This window comes from Pelmatolapia mariae, linkage group LG8 (genome assembly GCF_036321145.2).
Source record: "Pelmatolapia mariae isolate MD_Pm_ZW linkage group LG8, Pm_UMD_F_2, whole genome shotgun sequence".
Taxonomy (NCBI): Eukaryota; Metazoa; Chordata; class Actinopteri; order Cichliformes; family Cichlidae; genus Pelmatolapia; species Pelmatolapia mariae.
This window is the reverse complement of record NC_086234.1, coordinates 1808121-1826782: the sequence shown is the minus strand read 5'-3', so window position 1 is coordinate 1826782 and position 18662 is coordinate 1808121. Positions and strand designations below refer to the sequence as shown.

General features: G+C 42.0%; 1 protein-coding gene across 1 annotated transcript; it reads left to right on the top strand.

The window, feature by feature from the left end:
• The first annotated feature begins 1456 nt into the window (after nucleotides 1-1456).
• LOC134633572 (microfibril-associated glycoprotein 4-like) lies at nucleotides 1457-10303 on the top strand. The gene is made up of 7 exons (XM_063482429.1): nucleotides 1457-2167; nucleotides 3830-3883; nucleotides 6719-6874; nucleotides 7209-7244; nucleotides 9108-9204; nucleotides 9323-9490; nucleotides 9714-10303. The coding sequence occupies exons 2-7, from the start codon at nucleotides 3875-3877 to the stop codon at nucleotides 9965-9967; spliced, it is 720 nt and encodes a 239-aa protein (XP_063338499.1). The 5' UTR covers nucleotides 1457-2167; nucleotides 3830-3874; the 3' UTR covers nucleotides 9968-10303.
• Nucleotides 10304-18662: the final 8359 nt, after the last annotated feature.

Here is an 18662-nt window from a genome sequence, read left to right as displayed (position 1 = left end):
ATGGCACACATTTTGTTAATGAAGTAATCAGCAAGGTTTCTGAAGCACTAGGATTCAGCATCAAACACCACTGTGCTTACCACCCACAAAGTGCCGGACTAGTGGAAAGAACTAACGGCACGATAAAACAGAGACTGAGGAAATGCATGGAAGTAACAGGGAGACCATGGCCTGAATGGCAGGCTTACAAAAATTGACGCCATTTGAAATAATTCATGGAAGACCTTTTCCCACTACTAATACTGAGTGAACCAGTAAACAAATCAGCTAGAGAGACTACTCTAGCAGAGTGGATGGCAAAGTTGCTAGAAAATACTGAAACTGTGTTGAACAACAAACTGCTGTGTGACTCTTCTCCAGTATCTTCCAGGTTGAAGGCAGGTGATTGGATCCTGATAAAAGGGCTCCAGAAGAAAAATTGGAGTTCCCCGAGGTGGGAAGGACCCTACCAAGTCCTCCTGGATCCACCAAAGCCACACGAAGAAGGTCGAACTACTCCAGGATTCATCGACGTCAGACTAAAGTGAGCAACAGCCTAGATTCCAGTCCTCCCTAACCTCTGGTGTTCGCTCGGTGGGGAGTAGGGTGATCAGTGGCAACACTTGGGATCCCACTCCTCTGGCTGAGGTCTACTCACCAGGGGCCCTGGGAGTGACAAGGGGTCAAGAAGAAACTCACTCACAAAACAAAAGAATATTTAAAGACAATAAAAGTGCTACAATGACACCTGTCATCACAGTACTATGTACACTCTTGTGGTTGGTGGCCATCAAGAGCCAGGTGAATGGATTCAACCCCTGTAACGAAACGGCCGCAACACAGGTCAAAACCACAGCAGACCTGTACCTGTGCTACAACCAAACTAGCTTCTCGTCAATAGTATGGATTCCCCTGAACTCATTCCATATCGGAGGATACTTAGGGAGCCAGTGGCCTGGATATGACTGGTACCTGTCAAGCTCAGATGCCACCAACCCAGGCTGGGACACAGTCTCCACCTATACTGGAAACGACTGGACACCTATGCCAACACAAGGATCTGCTAGAAATTTGTCTAAACAGCTGAATCTGACTAAGACAAACACACATCTGGTGTCATCAATTCTGGTGTCCATGGCTGTATTTGTAGCAATACTCACTCTATGTGGATGTTGTTGTATTCCCTGCATTAGAGCATTAATCAACAGACTCATAGCAACTGCCATCACACCACATGTTACGTTTCATCAAGAGACGATGATGTTGCTTACACATCAGGACCGAAACACAGACTCTGAAGAAGAAGACAATTTTAATTATTGTCAACAAAGTGAAAACAAAGCTAAATGTTGATCATATTAATTTTGCTAAATGATACTCTGGTTGAAAAAGTATACACAAGTGACTGGAAGTTGAAGTAGGTAGAAAATATTTGAACAACAGCAGGGAATGTTAAGAGATTTTATTTAATCAACTGCTTAATGTTTTGTCAATGATGTTCACATATTTTATACTACATGTATCTTGTCACTTACACATGCACGTGAGCCCTTGCTGACTTCTAAGAAAAATACATAAGCCTACTCTGCCGTTGGAAACAGGAACCAACTGGCTTCTGTTCCCCTTAAGATAGGCTTGACCAGTTCCTGTTGTGACAGTTGAACGTATATGTTTTATGCTTATCACCTTGTAAGGAGTTGTATGTTATCTCTTCCTACATGTGTCTGTGACGCAAACATGCTTGAGTATAAATAAAGCTGACTACAACGCCTCGGTGTGAGTATCATCCGATCACTCACCCGTGCACGTAGCGCTGCGAACTAACTCTGACTGTCTTTGTATTCTTTCAATGTGTTTTCATAATGTCTTAACACTGACAGGGGGTCATATGATTGTTGGGTTTTTCTCTGTATGTATTATTGTAGGGTCTACCTTACTATATAACATGCCTTTAGGCGACTGTTGTTGTCATTTGGTGCTGTATAAATAAAACTGGATATTTCGTAGTCGTGTTATCTCCCTGTGGTAAAATGTAAACAGACCCTTGAACCCACTAGCTTTGAATGGTGAAGATCCTGGAGTCACTCTTGTTGTTTTTCCAGTAAATGTGGCCTCTGCCTTCCTCACCCTGTTTGAGTCTGTGCTGTAGGTGGAATCCTGGTGTGGAGCTGAGAAGAAATCTGTCAAAGTAAGAGCAAACTGAAAAAAAGAGATTGCTTCCTTTTTCCTTTTCTCATTTGAAACTTTTTCAACAGCTGTTTGACAAAGTATTTAAATCTATTTTTAGTCTTAGAAGGCTTCAGTCGCTATCACAGTAAGTTTAGTTTTTCTTGATGACTCTAGAAAATGTTTGTGTGTGTGTGTGTGTGTGTGTGTGTGTGTGTTCTCAATTTTCCTTTAACATGAACACAAGAAGTGTTGCCTTAATGCCTTACTCATCCTAAGAGTATGTATTCCTGCTAGAACACAAAGGAGTTGCTACAGGATCATTTCATGCTAGAAAGTTCAGTCAAAGCTGTCGTTATATTCAGGGCCACATGTAGTAACTGTCTACAGCAGCATAAAACCTTTTGGCATCAAAACGCTGCTGTTGGGGTTTACTGAAGAGGCACAGTGACTGAAAACCAGAGGACAAATTAGCTTGATAATGCACTGGCAGAAATGTGCCCACGGGAGCGGAAAGTCTTTGGGTGAGTTATCAGTGCCCTAATTTATAGACAAAGATGCAGTCATTTCATCTCAATAAGTACCGACCAAGAGCAGCACAGATTAGTAGCCCAGAGATGAGCACACCAGATGAGGGAGCGAGTTATGTCAACAAAAGTAATACAACAGCTGTTTTGCAGGTTTTAAATGTCTCTCTCTGAAAACAGTGTGGCAGTTAAGCTGAATTGGAGGAGGTTGAAAGAGAATCAGTACGGTTTCCTGTAAGGCTGAATTTAAATTAGAAATTTCTGGGGCTGTGTGAGGTCCTGACGACTGAGACTCATGTGGAGATCAGGAGGAGCAGCCTAATCAGAGAAGCCCAGACCTCCCTCTCCCCGGCCACCTCCTCCTCCTGCTCAGAGGAACACCAAGGCGTTCCCAGGCCAGACGAGAGATATAATCTGTCCAGTGTGTCCTGGGTCTGCCCCAGGCCTCCTCCTGGTGGGACATGCCTGCAACACCCCACCCAGTAGGACCCCAGGAGGCATTCTTATCAGATGCCCGAACCACCTCATCTGGCTCCGTTTGATTTGGAGGAGCAGCGGCTCTACTCTGAGCCCTTCCCGAATGGCCGAACTTCTCACCCTATCTCTAAGCCAGAGGTCAGCCACCCTTCAGAGGAAGCGATCTCGTTCTTTCGGTCACTACCCACAGCTCGTGACCATAGGTGAGGGTAGGGACGTAGATCGACCGGTAAATTGAGAGCTTCGCTTTTACATTCAGCTCTCTCTTCACCACGACAGACCGGTACAGTGACCACATCGCAGCACCGGTCCATCTGTCGATCTCCCGCTCCCTTCTCCCGTCACTCATGAACAAAACGCCGAGATAATTGATCTCCTCCACTTGGGGCAAAATCTCAACCCTAACCCAGAGTGGGCACTCCACCCTTTTCCGACTGAGGACCATGGCCTCAGATTTGGAGGATTTCTCATTCCTACCACTTCACACTCAGTTGCAAACCCGTCCAGTGTGAGCTGGAGGCCATCAACTGATGAAGCCAAGAGAACCGCATCATCTGCAAAAAGAAGAGATGGGATTTGTGGCTTTCTTATAGAGATCTGTCTCCATGCTTTAATGCAACTACTTTAAACCACATTTTTGTATTGTATCAGTAATTATTGATTTCTGCTTATAACTACAGCCCAGAGTCATCAGATTTTCATCACATCAATTCAACAGAATTGCAATGATGAAGGTAAGTGAAATCTTTACATTTCTGACTGAATATATATCGGTCCTATAGAGGTTTTGCAGACACGTGACCGCTTACAACTTGTCAGCCATTTTAAACATGTAATAATCCCAAAAACATAATGAAAAACCTGCTAAACATTATGTAGATGAGATAAACTATGAGTAAACAAACTAGTGTATTTACACTCTCAGAGGAAGCAAAACACTTTCTGACTAACATCTCGCAGGTTATGTGGGAGGGGTGAAGATGGTTGTTAACACACCCTCAGGGTGTGTTTACTGTTGTGAAGAGTAACCCTGGCACGCTCTCTGATTTCACACCATATAATTAATATCATTATCTTATCAACAACCTGTCAAATGATAATGGACGAGATCTGGAGGGCTACAAAAGTTTGACTGGTTATCAGTATTTTCACTCAATATTCCTCTGGGACTAACAATGTCTCCCTGATTTTATGCCAAGATGGGTATCAAACTGGATTCTGTCTGGATCTGTAGTCACTGAAAGTTGTGACTCGGTCCCTGCTCAGGTATTTACCTGATTTCAATCACATTTTGACATTGACACGTCTCTTTGCATTATCCATTAGACTGTCAATGAGTCAGCGTAGCTCATTTGTGATTAATGACAGTCATACTAAAGTGAATTGTTGAGGATATCTGTAATTTTCCATCAGTATTGCTGTTGGCTTCTGTTTGCTGCTATTTGAGGCTGTTACTGAAACTTTTTTGAAATGAATCTAACATGAGCAGAGGGTCGCATGTCTGATCTGCTGATGATAAATAATTGTGACAATACCGAGATGTTCATGTAGGCTTTCTTATGTTAGAACCCTAACTTCAGTTCAGGAGTGAGACGTCAGGTGAGGAGGAAAAAAATAGAAAGAGAAAATTAAAATGTAAAAATGTAACATGGTCAAATATTGTTTGAAACAGCAGTTGATTTTAAAAAGTTAAGTAACTTATAACTGTTATACTGTTATAGTATTTGATGGCTGTATCAGTTATTTTTTTGTATTCTTCTGAAACAGGAAAGGAATTAAAAAAGATCCTCTTTCTGTCCTTTATGATTGTTGCACTCGACCCCGCAGCAGAATATCAGCGTTGTGAGGGGGACAATAGTGATCATTTCTATGTAAACCTGTTATGAGTGTTCGGACGTGATCACTACCACTTATCAAGTCCAATATGGCGGCCAGCTCTTGAGCGACATACGCATGATACAAAACCTCTATAGTTTGTGTCTGTGTATGGGCTCAAAATGTGGTCATAAATATTTTGTACTTGTAAATCAGTTTTGTACTTGTAAATCAGTTTTGTACTTGTAAATCAGGATTTGTATGTGTAAAAAGAATTTGTGTGTGCGTAAAAAAGATTTGTATGTGTAAAAAAGATTTGTGTGTGCGTAAAAAAGATTTGTGTGTGGACTTTGCCAAAAACCCCCTGCAAGTTACACGTACCAATTTTGACCCTATTTTTCTTCCTTTCATCTGATTGGTCAATGTCATGTCAATCACAAATGTAACAATCCAATCAGAGAACAGATGGGTTTGGCTGTCGGAGGGACGCTTTTTTTGAACTGCAGGTCTTTGAAGGGAATAAATGCCCTTTTACATGCCAACCCAGCGTTTCCCTTCATCACCACGAAGGAAAACAGTCTGTGGTCGTCTGAGTTTGGTGATTTTTGTGTCACAGGTCTACGTGCTTAATACAGGGACTTCCACAGCCTTTTCAACAGCGCTGCGGACCGCGGGGGGAGGGGGGGGGGGCAGTGTTTTGGAAATTACAAAGCTTTCTTCCTTATGAATTAGCATACATGTTTTTATTGAACATTTGAAGAACTAGCAAAAAAAAAAAAAACTCTTGTAGAGGACATAAAGTCAGAGATAGAAACGACAAGGAGCAGGTGCATCTAGTACAGGTAGAGCTGCTGCAAAAACCCACAGAGCCCAGCAGCCAGCGCAACAAATTCTGGATCCTTTGCTTTTAGTTAGCAGTTAGCATTAGCAGCACATCCTGTGTCCGATGTGAAAGGACCTTTATGCTGCGCACTGTGACTCACAGCCATGGTCCCGGGTCAGCCCTGACTTTGTGTTAAACTAATCCTAAAGTAATGATGGTATTTCCAACCACTGACATACCACAACTTTCTCCTTTCAACAGCTGCTGAAAGTTAGCGGACCTAGCTGCTATCGGATATTTATATAGAGATCCTCCAGCTTCAAACTGTATTACCCTTCAAGGACCTGCAGTTCAAAAAAGCGTCCCTCCGACAGCCAAACCCATCTGTTCTCTGATTGGATAGTTACATTTGTGATTGACATGACATTGACCAATCAGATGAAAGGAAGAAAAATAGGGTCAAAATTCGTACGTGTAACTTGCAGGGGGTTTTTGGCTAAGTCCACACACAAATCTTTTTTACACACACAAATCTTTTTTACGCACACACAAATCTTTTTTACACACACAAATCTTTTTTACACACACAAATCTTTTTTACGCACACACAAATCTTTTTTACACACACAAATCTTTTTTACGCACACACAAATCTTTTTTACACACACAAATCTTTTTTACACACACAAATCTTTTTTACACATACAAATCTTTTTTACGCACACACAAATCTTTTTTACACATACAAATCTTTTTTACGCACACACAAATTCTTTTTACACATACAAAACTGATTTACAAGTACAAAATGTTTATGACCACAATTTGAGCCCATATCTGTGTGGCACCACCACAGTCTGACAGTCACAAACGTTACAGCTCTACATGCAGCTTTGACTGAAGTAAAATAAGAACACCTCCTCTGTTCCAGCTGCTGTCAGTCTTCATCCTCCTCCTGCTTCCTCTGATGACCTGCTGTGAACCTTTCATCCTTCCACTGGACTGCAGCGATGTCTATAACCAAGACACCAGTCGAACCAGTGGAGTGTACACCATCTATCCCATTGGAGCCACGTCTGCTGTCCTGGTAGACTGGAGTTATTTACTCTAATGAGAAGCTGATTTTTTAGTGTTGTTATTTTCAAACTTCAGACCATCATGACTCATCCAAAGATGCAGAGGATTCATTTCCTTTGTGATTTCATTGATTCATTTGGTCTTCAGGCCAAAAATGCACCAAAATCATTTCATTCTCCAGACCAAACCTCCTCCAGCCAACATGCAGCACATTCACTCACCACAAGAGGGCACTTTGATTTAGTGTATCACATGTTATAATGTATTATCATATGTTTATTATTGATGTATTTATCTTTCACTTTTTGTAATCATTGTGTGTGTGTGTGTGTCTGTGTGTGTAGGTGTACTGTGACATGGACTCACAAGGACAGTGGACGGTGAGTATCTAAACTCCCAGCTTCATGTCTGGTTGTCTGAAGTGCTTAGACTGCTTAGTGATGGTGTGAGAGCAAAATGATAATCAATAAGAGAATCAAAACGATCGGTTCGTATTAATTCCCATCCCTACTTACCCATGCACGTCTTTGGACTGGATGAAGCCGGAGTACCTGGAGAGAACGTGGAGAACATGGATTAAAACCAGGCCCGTCTTGCTGTGAGGCGACAGTCCTATAATGACCACTCCATTGTGCCACCTTCAGTCTCTCATTTCATACTAAATATTTACTGTTTTAGTTTTTTTAATTGATGTTTTTAACCCTAACCCCACTACACTATATACACCATGAGGCTAAACTTAATCAAAAAACAAAGGTAACAGTTTGAATTGATGTTTTTCAGTAATTCCAACTCAGCCACAACTGAGTAAATCCAGTGAGACATTTTTATAATTAGCCCAACTCAGTTACTCTGCTGCAAACAACATGATTTACTTTTTCTTCTAAAAGCTTAATTAAGGTCAAACAACTTAATTTCAGTGAAAAGCTTTGGTGATATAAAGTGATTAAATTATTTCAATTTTAATTATTCTAGATTATAATTTTTTTTCCTGCTAAAAACTGTCCATGCACATTGTTACATAAATTTTATTGTTAGCAACTTATTTACATGTAGTTACAATAAATTACACATAGCAATTCCACATTTATATTAACATTGTTTCTTGCAAAACCAATGTTCAAAACAGACACGCCCATACAAAAACACCCATACAAAAATGCCACGGCAAGATTAAAATGAATGCATGAACTCAAATACTCGCTGGCTTTTACCAATAATTTGTCCTTGAGCCAGAAACTAAAACATTATTAATGTGGATGGTTATGATGACCAGTGTGCTCAAAGTGTTCTGTTTCTGTGGAGATTTATTTATTTAAACAGCAACATGAACTTGTCCATATGTCACTGTTTTACAGACTTCTTGACAGATGTGTTCGCAGACTGGCTTAAAATTTAAAAGAGCACTAACACTCCCAATAAAGACAAGGGAGATATTCCCCTCCATGGTCATGTCTAAATCGATAATGTTATATAATGTTTAATGTAAAAAGAGATCAGTCTCTTTTTGTGTTTCAAATTTGCAGATTTTACGACTCAAATTCATATATTAAAACTAGCCAAAGTTTGGTCTAAATTACACAAGCTTAAATTTTGGGTAATTCAGAACTAAAGTGCACACAATCATTTTGTAATGTGTTTATGAAAAAAATGCTTGCAAAAAACAGACATGGCTTTTTCTTTTATTTGTCTCTTTTCAGAATGCAAACTTTTAAGGCAAACTACACTGCAAGAACATTTCAAACCTTTTAAACTATGGTGTTAAAAAAAACAAGCAAATAAAACTAAATAAGCATCTAAACTGTTTTAAGATGGCCCAACTTTCTAATCCCAAACATCAATAGATAGAAATGGTGCACAAACAGTGGCAACAGTAGCTGAACTTTCATATGCTAATGTTCAGTAATTTGACTTTTTGATTTAACACAATTCATTGGGCTACGCACTGAACTAAGAGAATAGAAGCAAAGTGTAGATACCAAATCAATACTGTCGATATTTGGATCAATGTGCCCACCTCTCCAGAACATACTTTAGCTAGTTAAACAGTTTTATCCTCAAGGTGAACTAGCCCTTTGGTTTAAACATCAACATGCATCAATTTAAAACCACAACAACATCTGTAGAAACCCACAGTTGTAACAAAATCTCTTATGTTAAAAACACTCAATGTAATATTTTCCTCACTAACCCCATGGATCATTCTTTAGAGTGTAGTAAGCACCTTCCTGCCTCCTCCCCAGGTGTTCCAGAGGAGGTTGGACGGCTCGGTGAACTTCTACAGACCCTGGGATCAGTACAAGACGGGCTTTGGTAACGCTGCTGGAGAGTACTGGCTCGGTGAGGGTCCTGTTTATCAGTCATTAAGTTCTCTGTTCATAAAGTAGAACCTTCAGGGGTAGTGGTATAAGCATAAAGACTTGATCAACGAGTTTAAAATGTTTGTGATTCTTTCCAGGTTTGGAAAATGTCTTCTACCTGATGCAGAGAAAAAGGTACGAGCTGATGGTCAACATGGAAGATTTTGATGGAAACAAAGTGTTTGCTCGTTACTTCTCGTTCTCCATCGGTGGAGAGTCTGACGGCTACAGGCTGAATGTGTCTGGATTCACTGATGGAGGGGCAGGTGGGTGAATACATATTTAAGTAAGTTTAAAGTGACATCTTGTGCTGGATTCTTGTGGAGAGTCTGTGGGAACAGCAGGTCATGAATCAGTGCCTGGGGAAAGGAGCTCAAATACAGGAGGCTGGTCCAAAAATAGTCCACTGAGAACACTCCCAGTATACCTGCTGATCAGTCTGACTGGGATTAATGGTAATGTTGTGATTGTACATCTGTGTTTCTGTAGCAGACGGACTGAGTTATCACAACGGACAGAAGTTCACTACGTTTGACAAAGACCAGGACAGCTGGCCAGGAAACTGTGCCAAAAGTTTCCAGGGAGCGTTCTGGTACAACAGCTGTCACCTAGCAAACCCCAATGGAGCGTATCGCTGGGGAGCTGACAGCACTTTATATGCTGTCGGAGTGGAGTGGGCATTGTGGAAAGGTCATAACTACTCCCTGAAGACCATCAGCATGAAGATCCGTCCTGTGCAGTAAATCTGCAGGACAAACACAGAACATCACATGTTGGTCTCTCTCTTTTCTCTCCTCTATTGTGTAATAATTTCAAAATCAGTAGATGACGTGAATATTTCAGAACAGCAGTCAGAGTCTGACTGAGCAGCTGTGTGGAAAAGCCTCACGAAATCCAATGGTTGATGCATCCTGATATTAAAGGAGAAGCAATCAGCTGATGTGCTCTCTGTGCTTCCTCAGTCTTTCTCTACTGCCCTCTAGTGTTTACAGTCATAAACTACAGCTCCACCTTCTTCAGGGGCAAAAATACAAATATTGAGTTTCTAGAGTTACTTAATAAATATATTCAATGACAAATCTAATAGACATGGTCTTTTTCTTTGCTCTTGATGGAGGCGGTCACATCTTTTCCCTATCTTGTTCCTTTCCCTTCTCTTTCCTGCTTCTCATGTCCTTCTCTAGTCTCGTGTAACTTTCTAACCCTCAGAGAGTCTCTCAGTCTTGTTCTCTAAAAATTAAAGTATTATGGATTTGATCAACTGGTCGCTTAATGAAATTGACACCCTATTGAGAAGCCTGGGTTTGGGAGAGCCCGATTGTCCTGCAGAGACGTTTGCTTGTGTCATGTGTCTGGCGACACTCTGGATGGAGGACACTGAACGACATCTACCCATTTGGAACCACGATAACAGAGTTCTAGCTGATTGGAGAAGGCTCGAACCTGGCTTATCAAAGAACACAGAAAGCAGTTACAGCTGTTCAAACCCCACAAGGCTGGTCAACATGATTGACGATGGGCAGGGCTGTGAGTACTCAGACTGTGTTAAATGAACGCCATATGGATAAGACCTTGGAGAAGCATTAACCCAAACAACCATCTCCTTCATTCATTCAGCTCCAGAACAACAAATTCTTCTTCCTGATAACAGGACTGTGGTTTGTCTCTCCAACCCCGTCCTTCAAGGACACCTGCATTGGCTGGAGGACTGTTGCTTACTGTTGTGAAAGATGGCGCCGGGTGTCATGGCACGCCGTCTCTCGGTTCTGCAATATTTATGTTTTGTGTTCTTAGTGGTGTCCCTGCTAGTTTTAAAAACCCACTCTTTGTTGGCGTATGAGCGACAGACGCTGCTTAATATCCGTGACTCACTGCTGAAGCTTCCCAGCGTTAGCGAGCGATGTGGAGGACTCCCGCCGCCTCCGGCGTCGGTACCGGAGGAACTGCATCGCCGTGATCCCCCCTGGAATCCTTCGAAACGAAAGCGCTGGAGAAGTGGACGTATGCGCGGAACGCGCTCTGGGAAGCGTGTTCGGGTCAGAACTCGGATGCGGCGGGTCCTTACCATCGGCGACCCAGGCCATTTAGGACTTTATTTTGGCCTCAAACAGCGCTGCCTTCTTCCTGTTTACCCGACGTCATCGGAGCGCGCTCACCCAACGCTGCTTTATTGGTCGCCATGCCGACGGGATATGAGGGGAGGTGGAGCAAATATAAACAACCTACAATTACTGCCTGCTACCACGGATGGACAGAGAGTTAAATTAGCTCTCTTAAACGCAAGATCTGTATCAAATAAAACTCATGTTCTTCGGGACTTTTTTGATACTCATAAGCTGGACGTCATGTTCCTAACGGAGACATGGCTGCGCGCTGGTGAAGTGGCACCCTTGCTGGAACTTTGCCCCTCCGATGCCAGCTTCTTCAGCTCCCCCAGGTTGTCTGGGAGGGGAGGCGGGGTAGCCTCTGTCATCAAAGACTGTTTTAAATGCAAACAGATACAAAGTCCTGGTGTTTTTACCTCATTTGAGTCCCAACTCCTGACTTTAAGCTGTCCCGTGGTTCTAATTATAGTCATCTATCGTCCACCTAAATATAATGACTCGTTTATTTCGGAATTTTCAGACTTCTTGACATGTTTTATCGCTCACTATGAAAGGATTCTTATACTGGGGGACTTTAATATTCATCTGTGTTGTGAGGATAAACCCCTGGACAAAGATTTCTTAAATGTAATTGATTCCTTAAACTTCACACAATTTGTGTCTGGCCCAACACGTAAGGGCCACACCCTAGACCTTGTCTTGGGTTACGGACTGAATGTATCAATGACTGAAAATTGTGTTTTACCTATCTTAGACCACTCAGCAATTTTGTTTGATATTTTAATCCCTAAATCTCCAGCTTATGAGAGGGGAAAATTGCCCCTCAGATCATCTCGTTATATTAGCCCCGAAGCATTGCTTGGAGTTAAATTACACCTACCTGATGTGTTGGACCCTATTTTTACCAAGGAGCTATGTGTGGACACCTTGACTGCGAACCTTAATAATACACTTCTTGAATTACTGGACTCTGTTGCTCCCGTAAAGAAGTTAAAATGTCAAAAAAGGAACCCTATGCCTTGGTTAAACGAGGAGCTCTTGAACTTGAGAAGATTTTGTAGAAAAGCAGAGCGTCACTGGAGATCGTCCAGACTAGAAGTATTTCTCCAGGCTTGGAAGGACTCATTATCTTCTCTTCAATCAGCGATGTCGACAGCGAAAGCAAATTATTTCTCAAACCTCATCATGAGTCATAAACATAACTCAAAACTCTTATTCAACACAGTGTCGCAACTTACAGAGAGTAAGTCAACTCTCTGCTGTTCTAATTTGATAGCTCATGACTTTCTTATGTTTTTCAGAGAAAGGGCTGAAACACTTAGGAATCAGATTACTCCCTCCTCGAGCTGTTCATTAGACTACTCGGCTGCTTTGCCTGCTGGTGCTGATAAACTGTTCTCTGACTTCAAGGTTATTTCTCTGTCTGGATTAACTAAGGTTGTAAAAGCAGCTTTCCTGAATGTTTTAAATCAGCTGTGGTAGTGCCGATCTTGAAAAAGCCTGGACTGGATGCTGACATGGTCGCAAACTATAGACCCATCTCACATCTGTCTTTTTTATCTAAAGTCTTTGAAAAAGTGGTTTTTAAGCAGCTCACTGAGCTTGTTTGTCAACAAGCAATCTGTTTGAACCATTTCAGTCTGCTTTTAGACCAAATCACTCCACAGAAACAGCTTTAGTAAAAGTGGTAAATGATCTGCTGGTAAATGCAGACAACGATCGCACTTCAGTTTTATTACTGCTGGATCTAAGTGCTGCGTTTGACACTGTGGATCACTGCATTTTATTGGATAGGCTTGAACATTTTATTGGAATTACAGGAAATGTTTTATCATGGCTGAGATCTTACCTGTCTGGGAGGTCTCAGACTGTTAGTTTTAAAAATGATCTCTCCGAGACCTGTGCAGTGAGGCACGGGGTCCCTCAAGGCTCTGTACTTGGACCGTTGCTGTTTTCTATGTACCTGCTGCCTCTTGGTGATCTTTTACGTTCTTTTAATGTAACTTTTCATTGTTACGCTGATGACCTGCAGCTTTATGTTCCTTTAACCATTGGAAATTGTGCTGAAGTCTCTAAACTAGAATCTTGTCTATCTGCAATTAAGGGCTGGTTATCGGATCATTTCTTGCTCCTAAATACTGATAAAACAGAGTTGATGGTCATTGGGCCACACAAATTTCAGCACTTGTCCCAAAATTTCATCTTGAGAATTGATGACAGTGTCATAAATTGCAGGGACAAGGTAAAAAACTTGGGCGTGTGGTTCGACATGGTGCTCTCTTTCGAGTCTCATGTAAAAGAGATAATAAAGACCGCCTTTTATCATTTGAGGAACATAGCCAGAATCAGACAAGTTTTGTCAAGCGACACTGCAGAGGTTCTTATCCATGCATTTGTGTCTTCACGTATTGATTATTGTAATGCTCTTCTTTCTGGGCTACCAAAGAAAAGTTTTAGAGGTCTACAGATGGTGCAAAATGCAGCTGCTCGCATTTTAACAAGAACTGGGAAATTTGAACACATTACCCCTGTACTGAACTCTCTGCATTGGCTACCTTGTCAGGTTCGAGCAGATTTTAAGGTCCTGCTGCTCACCTACAAGGCTTTAAACGGATTGGCACCTTCATACCTCTCCGACCTTTTACATCTTTATGTTCCATCCCGTGCTCTCCGATCCCAGGACTCTGGCCTTCTAAAGGTTCCTAGAGCCAGAAAAAAGACAGTTGGAGAGCGTGCTTGTTCTTTTCGTGCCCCGTTTCTGTGGAACACCCTCCCTCAAGATATTCGGCAGGCATGCTCTGTGGAGGTTTTTAAAACTAAGCTGAAGACACATTTGTTCACCCTATCTTACATGTCTTAATTCTATCACTTTTAGTTTTTAAATTTTTACTGTTTTTAACTTGTATTGTGTCTTTTACCTGTATTGTTATGTATCGCTTTTATTTTACTTATCTTTTTAGTTTTAAATAGTTGTACAGCACTTTGTTTGAAAGCGCTTTATAAATAAAGTTATTATTATTATTATTATTAACTGGGTGAAAGGACACAGGATGCACACACACACACGTATACAGACACAGATTTTTAAATCCCTGTAGAACTGCAACCACATAAGCTAGCGCACAGCTGTGGGGGGCCTGGTTGAAATCAAAGAAAAATGATGTCAAACATTTGTGCTACGTTTGTGCTGCAAAAATTTTTGTTTGTGCTGCTATCATTTCAAAAATATTAATAAAATAATGTCCTGATGCATGCTCAATCATCCAGGTAAGTAAATTCGAAAAGGTTGATTCTGTTCATCTGGACGTTTTCAGTGGGAGAAACGTTTCATCATCATCAGGTGACTTCCTCAGTCTCAGCTGACTGCAGGTTTCCCCAATCTTATAAACAGTACATTTGCACAGTGAAGGAAACTAACACCACTGAATGAACAATGGGCTGGGGGGTTAGTTCCATGATTGTTAGTATGCAAATTCTTATGACCATTGATCAACGACTACTTATCAAAGACACAGATTCTCGAATGTCCATGAGTACCATTCACAGAGAGTTGGGGAATGACTGCAATCACAGCATTGTAAGATGGCGAAAGATGTACCCTTGGGCCCCCCTTCTCGATTCAGAGATGGTCAGCATCCTGACAGCCTGATGGACGAAGCTGTCTCTCAGTCTGCGGGTTCTGGCCCGGAGGCTCTTCAGTATCTTTCCTGATGGCAGCAAACTGAAGAAGCTGTTGAAGGGATGAGTGGAGTCACCTTTAATGGAGAGGACCTTCCAGATGAGGCAGGCGCAGTAGATCTCCTGGGGAGGGGGGCAAGAGAGGTCCCTGCAATCCTCTTCACTACCCGTTGTCATTTTTTTCCTGCAGGACCCAGTGCAGGAGTCATACCACACAGTGGTGCAGTTGGTGAGGATACTCTCAATGGTGCCTCTGTAGAAGGTGCTCATAATGGGGGTTGAATCTCTTGTCATGGGTCAGCAGAGTGAAGAGCAATGTTCCCTCTAAGCTGCGCACGTGCGCAATTGCGCACTGCTGGCACGGTCTCTGCACACAGAAAATCTGTGTTGCGCACAAAAAAAAAAAAAAAAAATCTAACCTGAATTGAAATTAAAATAAATACGTTAACAAATCTGTTTTGCCGTGTTAGTCAGTAAGTGACTGGCTGCTCCCGTATGGGATTAGAACGATGCCACCTTATCCCATAGTCCAGCCAATGATGCGATTCACATTCGTATATACGCAGCCAATCAACGTGGTTGACAGGCTATGACAGCGTCCTTATGTGCCGACACCGGAGTTTTAGCAAAGCGGCGTGGCTGATGTGGAGTGAAGCCACGTTAATGACAACGTGTACAACCATTGGAGATGTGAGCAGGACAGACGGAACAACTGACGGGAAAAGTGTGGACTTTATACCAGTTTTTAAATTGTTTTGATCGGCCACGTAAAACCAGAGTTATGATAAAAAAAAAAATATATATGCAATGTTTGGTTTTTCCTGAATACTGTCGTTGTTTATATTTACTGCGGGAAGAAACGGTTAAAACGGCGTTTTATAAGGAAAAGCACTCTCCGCCTGTGAGCAACCCCCCAGCCTTTCCTATTGGTGGAAAAATGTACTATGTGGACCAATCAAAAAATGATATGGCAACATGGCATCTAGTTGTTTAAGAAGAGGGAAGTTTAAGGAGTTGCGGCGGTGTTTTGAGATGTGAGAGATTTGCGACGTTTAGCGCAAATCTTGTGTAGTTAGTGTGTAGTTAGTGTGTAGTTAGTCAATAGTTTTGTTGTGTGTGTCAGAACAATGAGGCGACTGCTGAATGTTACAGGTAGGGATGGGTACTGGTGTCCGGTGCCATGATGGCACCGGTTCTGACATAAACGGTAGTAACCAGACCGAAAAGCAGCGCACATTTCGGTGCTTTATTTCGGTGCTTTTTTTTTTTCCTGAGCCAATTCTAGCCAATCATTTTATGTTTCCGAGGATAGTAGGCGGGCCCAGGTACGTACGTTCTTTTAGAGCAGAGCTGCAGATTAAAAATGCCCAAGACGAAGCGGTCAAAAGTCTGGCTGTACTTCACAGCAAAAGATGCAAACTCAGCAGCCTGCAACAAGTGCTTTAGGGTGATACTGTGATACTGTGCAAAGGAGGTAACTCCTCGAATCTGATGAAACACCTGGCGACGCATAGCGTTTTTTTTAAAAGCCGAGAAATGCACCGTATTTGATAGCTTGCTGTGAGACCTCACACCGAGCACATCTACTGCGGGTGTGGTGCCTGTTATCGGACCCGGAGTTAGCAACATCCCCCAAGAACCCGAAGAGGAGAGTCCTGGCCCCTAGCCCTGCCAGTGTAGCAGAAATGATGAGGATGATGATGGCAGCAGCAGCCGTTCTTCTCTGCGTGAGTAGCTTAATGTTGTTCGTGTGTAATTTACGTTGAGTAGGCTAACCACGTTATTACATTAATGCATGTAAGGTGAACTAGCAGATACCATCGTAGTTACATGCGGCTGTCTTCTTGTCTGATGGCAGATACTCCCTTCACCCTGGCCAAAAAGGCTAAAATGACCAAAGAAAAAGTGGAAAACAGCTAAACATGAGAGGTTTTTGGACCAATTTTGTGTTTTTTCCATTGTTTAAGCACCGCTTCCAGCATAGAGTGATACCATATATGCCCTATAGCTGAAGAAAAGGCTAACATTGTTATCTTTTTACAAAAAAACAGCTAAACATGAGAGGTTTTTGGACCAATTTTGTGTTCTCCATTCTTTAAGCACCGGCACCGTTTCAAAAGTACCGGTTTGGCACCAGTATCGGATAAAACCTAAACGATACCCATCCCTAGTTACAGGTGTTACAGGAGTGATACATCTGTTGTCAGGCCTGCAGGTATCAGGCTGTTGTTCTCCTTTATCTCATAGTGGACAGAAATTATTTTTTGGAGTGGCACAAATAATTTGTGTGGCATCAAATTTGATGCAGAACAGCTGATTGTTCTGTAAATAGTTTGAAATGTTTATTTAAAAAAACGCCTTGGCTGCATTTTTAGGTGCCCAACATTGGTCATTATATACTGTATTTTGCAGACAGAGAGTTACAGGACTCTCTCCCAGACCACAGACTCAGACTAATAATACAAGTCAGAACAAAAAAATAAATAAATAAATAAAGTTGTGTTTTCAAAATTGGAGTTCAAATCATTTTTACTTCCAATAGTGTTAACATACTACACAGGTCACAAACAAGATTTTTTTTAAATTTCATTGTAAGTGGGATAAAGCATTTAATTAAAAATTGTCTAACATAAATGTAAATGCTGTAATTTGATTATTTTAATAAACCATGTAACTTTGATGGATTGGATGCTGCTGTGACCACAGTGCACACGTCTGCTGTTGCTCACAGTGGTCCAAGGGACCGCTCAGGGAGTTTGTGAGTTCGCTCAGACACATGAAAAATTAGAGGGAACATTGGTGAAGAGAATTATTATGTGCGTAATTATTCAGCCCCCTTTGGTCTGAGTGCAGTCAGTTGCCCATAGACATTGCCTGATGAGTGCTAATGACTAAATAGAGTGCACCTGTGTGTAATCTAATGTCAGTACAAATACAGCTGCTCTGTGACGGCCTCAGAGGTTGTCTAAGAGAATATTGGGAGCAACAACACCATGAAGTCCAAAGAACACACCAGACAGGTCAGGGATAAAGTTATTGAGAAATGTAAAGCAGGCTTAGGCTACAAAAAGATTTCCCAAGCCTTGAACATCCCACGGAGCACTGTTCAAGCTATCATTCAGAAATGGAAGGAGTATGGCACAACTGTAAACCTACCAAGACAAGGCCGTCCACCTAAACTCACAGGCCGAACAAGGAGAGCGCTGATCAGAAATGCAGCCAAGAGGCCCATGGTGACTCTGGACGAGCTGCAGAGATCTACAGCTCAGGTGGGGGAATCTGTCCATAGGACAACTATTAGTCGTGCACTGCACAAAGTTGGCCTTTATGGAAGAGTGGCAAGAAGAAAGCCATTGTTAACAGAAAACCATAAGAAGTCCCGTTTGCAGTTTGCCACAAGCCATGTGGGGGACACAGCAAACATGTGGAAGAAGGTGCTCTGGTCAGATGAGACCAAAATGCAAAACGCTATGTGTGGCGGAAAACTAACACTGCACATCACTCTGAACACACCATCCCCACTGTCAAATATGGTGGTGGCAGCATCATGCTCTGGGGGTGCTTCTCTTCAGCAGGGACAGGGAAGCTGGTCAGAGTTGATGGGAAGATGGATGGAGCCAAATACAGGGCAATCTTGGAAGAAAACCTCTTGGAG

Bases quoted from the DNA above. Each gene is read 5' to 3' on its own strand.
- LOC134633572 (XM_063482429.1), top strand. The intron at 7,245-9,107 runs GTGAGTATCTAA...CCTCCTCCCCAG, and splicing joins ACTCACAAGGACAGTGGACG to GTGTTCCAGAGGAGGTTGGA. The intron at 9,205-9,322 runs GTGAGGGTCCTG...GATTCTTTCCAG, and splicing joins TGCTGGAGAGTACTGGCTCG to GTTTGGAAAATGTCTTCTAC.